The sequence below is a fragment of the Sinocyclocheilus anshuiensis genome, unplaced genomic scaffold, assembly GCF_001515605.1.
Source record: "Sinocyclocheilus anshuiensis isolate Anshui unplaced genomic scaffold, SAMN03320099.WGS_v1.1 scaffold2285, whole genome shotgun sequence".
In the NCBI taxonomy this organism is placed as follows: domain Eukaryota; kingdom Metazoa; phylum Chordata; class Actinopteri; order Cypriniformes; family Cyprinidae; genus Sinocyclocheilus; species Sinocyclocheilus anshuiensis.
In genome coordinates, this window is record NW_015552762.1 from 3504 (window position 1) to 12108 (window position 8605).

The 8605-nt window shown below is 35.2% G+C and overlaps 1 protein-coding gene across 2 annotated transcripts in view; it reads right to left on the reverse strand.

Moving 5' to 3' along the window:
* Positions 1-1897: 1897 nt before the first annotated feature.
* fam111.2 (family with sequence similarity 111.2) overlaps positions 1898-8605 on the reverse strand; it is a 7719-nt gene continuing 1011 nt past the window's right edge. Inside the window, exons 2-6 of one of the 2 annotated variants that reach the window (XM_016459600.1) lie at positions 7329-7401; positions 7112-7174; positions 5536-5601; positions 5234-5299; positions 1898-4406 (exon numbers count right to left, since the gene is read on the reverse strand). In XM_016459600.1, coding sequence (XP_016315086.1) covers positions 2613-4406; positions 5234-5299; positions 5536-5601; positions 7112-7174; positions 7329-7361 — 2022 coding nt within the window. In that variant the 5' untranslated portion in view covers positions 7362-7401 and the 3' untranslated portion in view covers positions 1898-2612. The remainder of the gene's footprint in view (positions 4407-5233; positions 5300-5535; positions 5602-7111; positions 7175-7328; positions 7402-8605) is intronic. The other variant, XM_016459601.1, reaches the window with a different exon arrangement.

An 8605-nucleotide genomic window follows, 5' to 3' on the forward strand; every position in this document is an offset into this window, starting at 1 on the left:
GCATTGGCAGTAAATCAATATGGATTCGTATTGCTTTGTGATCAGTTAACGGGGTAGATATCAGTATTCAGATTGTCTTCAAGTGTACGGGAAACTAACCATAAATCTATTCTCGATTGCTTAGACCTTGACTTATTACACCAGGTAAAGGCTCTGGTATGAGGATGCTTAACTCTCCAAGCATCAATCAGATCAAATCTTTCCATCAACATTTTTAGCTTTACATTTGTATTAGTACAAGAACCAGGAGGCCATCTGTCAATCATATTATCTAATGTGATATTAAAGTCACCACCCAAGAGTATATATGCATCAGGGAATTTGGCTAACCAATGAACAATTTTCTCTTCTAACTTATCCAAAAGAACATAATTTTCTGTCTTTGAATTGTACCCATAAATATTCATGACAATGAAACTAAAATTCTGAATTTGAATAACATGACATATAAAATGTCCATTGGTATCATAGTCCGTATAAGGAAGTTTACCAACACATAAGTTTTTGAGTGTACAAACACCCGCAGACCGCTGAGAAGCATGAGAACAAAACATTTAATTTCCCCACTGGGATTTCCAAAAAGGCATATCCTCAGAGATGCTGTGAGTCTCTTGAAGAAAACAAAAATCTGTTTTATATTGTTTGGCAAATAAAAATATGGCTTTCCGTTTTAAATTGTTCCTTAGTCCCCTGGCATTGAATGAAGTTATTGATAAAGACATCAAAATAACAAGATTTGAATAAAATAATAATAATAAAAAAAAGAAGTCACTTGAACAAGTTCCTTAGAACAGAAGCTTAAAGACAGCTACTAACTGTGGTGAGAACATAGCGCTACATCAACTATGACTGCTTTGGCCATAAACGGACGAAACTTTTGGCCATCGACTCATAACATGAACATATAGTCCTGGTCAAAAAAGAAGCCAAGAACACAAGAACACACAATGTCTTTATATCAAGGACCCGATCATGGAACAATGCACAGTACAAGCGCAGCGTTGAGCTTCTTGAGTCTGTTCAGTAAAGAGCGTTTTGATTGGTGGATTAAAAGCTCACCGCGATTGGCTGAACGGAACATCCTCCAAAAAAAAATATTTATGAATTTTAACCTGCCAGGAAGGTCTCAAAAATACCACACACAAATTCAAAGCAGTCCAGGCATGTGTGATGATTTGCAAATGCAGATTCAACGATCCATAAATACATGTACCATTATTCATAAATGTGTGATGGAAATTAATTCAAGAAATTTATATATACATATTTGTGTAAACATTTTAAATTTATTTAGGTAAGATGCATTTGTGTGAGCATTTGGGGAAATATTTATGCTTTTACTTGTGTATTTATGAATTGTGTTTTGAATTTACGAATCGGATTTTGTAAATGTAAATTGTGCTGTGCATTTATGAATTTTGTTTTGTAAATGTGTTATTTTTGAGGCTGATCTGTCTCCATATTAAAGCTGCAGTCCCTCGCTGGATATTTGGAAGAGCTGAAAAAGCCACATGCAAACCAATGAATACCTTTGTAAAATATAAACATTTCTGTCTTTAATCTTTGCATATACAAATACAAGATATCTTATTTTGTGCTCCCCTCTTTCACCAAGATGTCAAAAAACAACTTGGCAAACAAGTGGTGGTTTATAGGACATGAAATAGTAAGTAAAGGAGCAGCTTAGAATTGAGTTTCTTTTATTTATTGTGTTGATCTATTATAGAGGAGCACTTATAGATGAGCAGCAGGATGTGTACTTTTTTTGCATATTGCATAAATCTGAAGAAAAATCAATAATTTAATCTGTTCATAATATTAAATATGTTGTGTTTATAATCAGAAAGTTCTTTGTTCTATTAGAGTCAAGAATGAGGCCAAACTATTTTAAGCATGATTATTTAATATAGCGAAAATGAGGCACAAAATATAAAGTTCCAAAAAAATGTTCAACGTAATTTTTAAAAAGATATACAGTGTATACATGCAGCTGTAGGCCTCTTTCTGAAGCAGCAGAAAGTACAAATATCTGCAGCATTGAACAGTGCTGGAGCAATCAAAAATATTGAAGAACAATGTTTATTATTAACCCTTTAATGGATAGTTCACCCAAAAATTCTGTCATGATTTACTCCTATAATTTTTTTCTTAATATATTTTGTGTTCCGCAGAAGAAAGTCAGTCGTGCAGGTATGAAATGATATGAGACTGAATAATTTATAACAGAATTTTCATTTTGGTCGATCTATCACTTTGGAGGATTTCTAGAATTTAAGCTAAATATCATTTATCCTTTGGACTTATACAAACACAATAATGCTGTCTGATCTAACAAAGATGTAGTTTGTTTTCTGGTTGCTACATAATGAAACAGAATGTACGTTACACAAAGAACAGATTAACAATGAAAATAAGAACTCATAACCAATGATAAGGATGAATAGTTGGACACATTTGCCTAAAGGCATCCAATGATCATACAGAATTTATACATCATTGAATTAAATTGTATGTTGAACATGCCTGAATACCTCAAGATCAATGAAAAGTTTTACATTTCATAAAAATAGATTCGGCATCAATCAGGACTCAAGACTGTACTGTCCCATTACTCATATAAAATCTTCCTGATTTTGTGGATCTTTTTCCATGTCCACATCATTGTCTTCCAAGTTAAGATTTGAAGATTTATATTCAGAGAGTAATTTCAAGATGTCGGATCTCTCACTTTTCTTGGCCTGTGTGATGATGCTTTCCAGGATGGGCTGCATGGAATAGGCATATTCCATAAGGCTCCTAGTTTTACAGTTTTCTCCTTTGTACGCGTAGCCACCGGTGTGCACGCCAATCAGATAGCCGTCTTCGTCAAAAACTGGAGAGCCAGAAGATCCGTGAAAGAAACAAGAGTTATAAATGATCTGGTTGTCATGCATTTCCCATTTCTCTGCCAAAGACTGTTGTGTCATCACGTGAATGAAATTGACATTCTCAGAGATGTGTTTATCTGCAGCCTCTTGTAGATTCTCTTTCCCAATGATGAAACAGGGGTCCATTTTCTTGACCCCTTCACCCGGATGTCCCACAATGCAGATCCCACCACGGTTAGGAGGGGGGCCATGAATGTATCGACGGAGCAATCCAGGACAGTCAGCGATTTCATCAGCGTCTTTCAGTTCAAGAAGAGCAAAGTCAAGATATGGGCCCGTGTTGATCTTTCCATGATGGTACGCTGCAAGATGTTCCTTGACCAGCACACACTTGGTCTTCTTTGCTTCCAGATCTTCATAGCCAAATACTGCTGTGAAGGTCTTTGAAAGTTTCCTGGTGAAAGGGTCAAATTCTCCAATAACATGAGCATTAGTGAGGATGAATCTGTCAAAGAGTAAGAAGCCGGTTCCTCTGGCGGATCCCTCCACTCGAATCTGACACACAGAGTCAGAGAGTCTCATGAGCTGCTTCACTTTCTTTACTTCCAAGAAACTCTGAACGCATTTATCATATTCTGCTCTAAAGAACTTTAGGATCTCGGATTTGTTCTTCAGGTTCTCTCTCTGCTTTAATGTCTCCAGTAAATCTTTAAACTGAGCACGAAGAATTGCTAGAATCTCATTGGAGTGTGGAATTATTTTAGGAGAATTAATTGAAGGATTTGTGGATTTCATTGTGTTTCTCTTCTGTGTTTCTTCTTGTTCAGTGTTGATGGGATGTTCATTAGTATCAACATTTTCTTTCAAATCAGCAGCTGAAGCTTCATTGATTTCAGTGCTGTCATCACTCAAGACACCATCTTGGCTATCTGGCTGGTTGTTGTCACTGATAACAATGATCTCAAAATGCTTTCCATCCAGATGCTCTACGGTCTTTGACATTTCATATTTTGTCTCACTCTCCAAGTTATAGAGTGCACACTGTTTCTTGAATATGGCATTGATGAATCGTCCGTCACGCCGAAGAGCAGCATTCAGTTTGTCTTCTTTGAACGCGTACACACAAACATCTTCAACCTTCTTCTTTAGCTCATTGTTTTTCATTAAGCGTTTCACTTTCTTCCCTCCTTTTGTTTTAATGTAAAAGATCACTAAGCTTTTTGATTCATTGGAGAATGAAAGCCTTCCAGTTGTTTTTTTCTTTGTAGCAACATTTCCATGATTTTTAATGAAGGATATGTCTAAGAGCTCATGTATTTCAATAAGACAGCAGGGGAAATCAGTCTTGACAGCCGCTCTAGGAGCTGCTCCTTTGCATCTCTGGATCACTATTTCTTTCTCCTTGTTGTCTTTTTTAATCTTTCTGAAAATCTTGTTTGTATTAAGAGCATCGAGCACAGTCTTGGATGTATCACACGCCACTGCATGTTTCTCATATTTGTAGCGGAAATTAAAAGTGTGGCTTTGCCCTTCAGCACTCTGTTGAATTCAGAAGAACAGTAATACACAAAAGCATTTATTTAAACACCTGAATAAAGAACTTCAGTAAAATGATTATCAAGTAATATTATAATTTATACAAATAATAACAATAATTTTCCAGATGTAATTTGTTTCCACAAGCTCTCGATTCAGTTATTTTAATTCATTTTATTTCATTTCCATTTTATTTTATTCATGAAGTGGAGCAGACTGCAGGACAAGAGATGCACTACTGGTCATTTTCAGTGAAACTGTTTTAGATTAAAAGATCAGTCTTGAGATTTTTAGAAACTTATGATCACTAATTATTGGTAAATCTTTATTTTTCATATTCAATAACCCAGCCTAAAATATGATAATAATAATAATATATAATGCATTGCAGCTGTTAAGTATCAAGCAGTGTTATTTTAGTATCAATGATATGCTATTATAGTTTTTGTTAATATTTTGAAATAGATTTTATGTAGTATTTTTAATATATTTTAATTTTAAAGTTTTAGTAATTGTTGTTTTTGTAATGTCTATAGTTTTTTAGGTTTTAGTCTTTAGTTTCATTTAGTTTTAGTTTAGTTATTTTAGTACTTCAACAAACTAAATAAAGATGAGAAATGTGAACTAAAATACATTTTTTTATATTTCATTTTATTTCAGTTAATGTTTAGTTTATTTCAAGTTATGAAAATAGTGTTTTTTTATGGATTTAGATAACGGTAATAACCCTGGTTACCAAAACACCTTATGAGGTACATTTATTCACTTACATGAGATGAGTCTCACCTTGCATTTATTTATTTATTAAAACACTATTAAAAGTCTCATACCTGCTGCAGATGACTTTTTGATTGTCCTTCTTCCACTTTCTCCTTACAGAAACGGTTTGTTCTTTCCTGAGTGAATGAATATGAAATGTTGTCAAATTGCTAATACGAGATCACCGGTGTAAATGGTTTGACCATCATATTGTAAATCATAATGAATGATGAGCAAAAAGAGCGATATGGAATTTTTCAAAAGCAGCTAATGTCTTCCTAAAACATTTTTTGTAGAGAAATTCCACACACACACACTTTTTCATGAGCACCCATAAACAATTTATTCAATGATATGTCAGTATGCAACAAACCTTTAGTGGATCACGGCCATTAGTTCCAAGCCCCTTTCCTTTTTTCTTGCTTGTATGATTTTTTCCCTAGAACAATGGCAGTAGCAACAATAAAATACTAGCCTATGTATTATTATTATCAATTAATTAAATACACTTGAATCTAATACAATTGAGGACATTTACCAAATTAGCACTGGATTTTATAATACTGCCACACATAATTAAACAAAAGTACACTCAAAGATTCTCAGTTTCTGTAACATGCACCATTTCACTCGAGATTGTTCTGATGCCCAAATGAAAATAAAATCAGGAATATCAGAGTGAGAAAAAGGTAGGTCATACTTACTATATTGCAAGTCTTCTAAAGCCATACATTAGCTTTGTGTGAGGAACTAACTGAAATGTGTTACTTACTGAAACTCTTTGAATATACATGCAAACCCAAATGCGGAGGAAAAACATTTTATCATTTTAAATTAATATTGGAATAATTACTTATATTTTGGTCTGATTCTCACGCAGACTTCAGAAGTTCTAATAAACCTTTTTGTGTTCCATGTGTGAGTATTTTTTAAATAAGTGAAAAATACTGGTTCACTTGCGCTTGCTCATTTACATGGCCTGCATGTCTTCATTGGCTGTTTTTCAGATACATGAACAATTACCTTAAAGGGGTCATATGATGCGATTTCAATTTTTCCTTTCTCTTTGGAGTGTTACAAGCTCTTGGTGCATAAAGAAGATCTGTAAAGTTGCAAAGACTAAAGTCTCAAATCCAAAGAGATATTCTTTTATAAAAGTTAAGAGTCAGCCACACCTACCTAAAACGGCTCGTTCTAACACGCCCCCACATGTCTACGTCACGATGTGGGAAGATTTGCATAACGCCGCCCAAATGTTCACGCAAAGAAAGAAGGCGTAACTTTTATTCTCACTGTAGTATTGTTGTTGCCGCCGCCGCCATGCCTGGAGCTGATCCGTGCTGGTCGCTGAGGAAATAAAACAACTTCGCGCTGTGGATCACCGGATCGGCTTTCACCGTGGACGAAGCGGAGTCCAGCCCGGGGTCGTCACATGTCCTTCCGGACGCTCCTTTGTTGAAATCGCCGGCCGCGCCATTCTCAAGCCCACCCGCCTCACTCTCCGTCCGTTCCTCACGCTAGCCCCCGACCTCTGCTCACTCTAGGCCGCCGCCGCTCACTCCAGCGTGTGTGACGCTGTTTCGTTGTGAAAGCGAAACTACTTTGTTTGGTGGCATCATCACAATATGGTGAGGGGCGTGACATTTCTGTCACACGCTTGAGGTATTCGGCCAATCACAACGCAATGGATAGCTGGCCAATCACAGCACACCTTGCTTTTCAGACCGATGAGCTTTGTAAAAATCGACACGTTTCAGAAAGGCGGGGCATAGAGGAGAAACAATAATGTACAGTATGTGGAAAATAATGTGTTTTTTTAACCTTAAACCGCATAAACACATTTCATTACACCAAATACACAAAATAATGTTCTTTTTAGCAACATCATATGACCCCTTTAAATAACTTTTTAGACTTTAATCATTATTATTTAAATATCATGACCTTACCTGAGCATTGTCAGCAGTTTGTGACGCTCTTCTATCTCCAGTGTTACTCCCAGGCTGCTTTTTCTGAAATAGAAAACAAACACGGTCTAAACAATTCAATACAATGTTCAACATAAGAAAACAGTAAATGTTAAATAGCCAAGCAAAGAAATTCAAACATTTATTTTTATAAATAAAATATATAATCCATGCTTCTTGATGTTTTGCATTTTGTCACCTCAAAGAAATTCAAAATGCTATTATTCTTCATGGCGATGATGATCAAGAGTGATGTTGGCAAGTCAGTGTTTCTGTGAAGAGGATAAATACAAATGATGAGCCCAACGATTAACGAGTTACATCTGATAAAATTATCTCAAGCACAGTATTCAGTAATTAAGCGAGCATTCGTTTATTTTCGTCCAGCAGATCCTCATTAATGAAAGCAATTTTACTGTAAAATACTATAAAAATGACTGATTTTGGAAGTGAAAAATAACGTGATTGTATAATTTACAGTGAATAACATTCCCAGAATTCCCTGCATGACACTTCACATTTGATGTTTCTTAGTTTTTTTCTTGTCAGTTGTGTACATTAGGGTTTTATCTTACATGTAATGTTGTTAAATTAATGTTTTTTGCATTATTTCAGTATCATGTGTGTTCCCATGATGGTGACACTGTGCACCTTCTTTTATATATATATATATATATATATATAAAACGCGGCAAAAATGACGCAAGTATTGAGGAAACGATGGCGAACGGAGGATTTGGTTTTCAAGCGAAATGTAAAAGTAAAGTAAAAGACCGCTTCTTAACCAGAGAAGGTGAACATGTTGGTCACCGACAGCCAATTTAGTTTGAACTCTCTTTTTGTTTTCATTTTGAAAAGTTATTTTCGTTCAAATTATCTGGTATCTTTGCTGTTTCCTGACGTTATGCTGGAGGCGCTATTTTATTTTTTCTTATTTATTTGATTCCACAGTGTTTGCTAAACTTTCTGTAATTTATTAGTTGATATATAATCAAAGTCCCTTTAAGGTAATCTATAGGCTTTGATATAATACAGCATGCTGTGTATGCCATGCCTCGTCTTATCATTTTTTATTAATAAACGTAGTCGGCCATTGTAGCCTACAGTTAATAAAATTGTGCTTTTCATTAAGACTAACAATTAATCCGTCTTTCAAGCATTTGTTTCAGTCTTTAAAAGTGAAAGGTGCATAGCTCTGTAACATTAAGCTCAACAGACAATGATCTTTTCTTGTAACACGTGACACCAAAAGATGGAGAATTCTAAAAGCGAAAGTGAAAGCGTTCCATTCACAAAATTCTAATCACAAATAATACACTTTTGTTACCATATAACTATAAACTATGATAACGGGAAAAAACTATTAATCAGCATGCATTGATTAATCCCGTGTTGTTGGCAAAAACCACCACTGGCTCTGCACCCATTTACCTAAATTCATTACTTCAGAGTTATGTGCCTCTAGAAGCTTGCGTT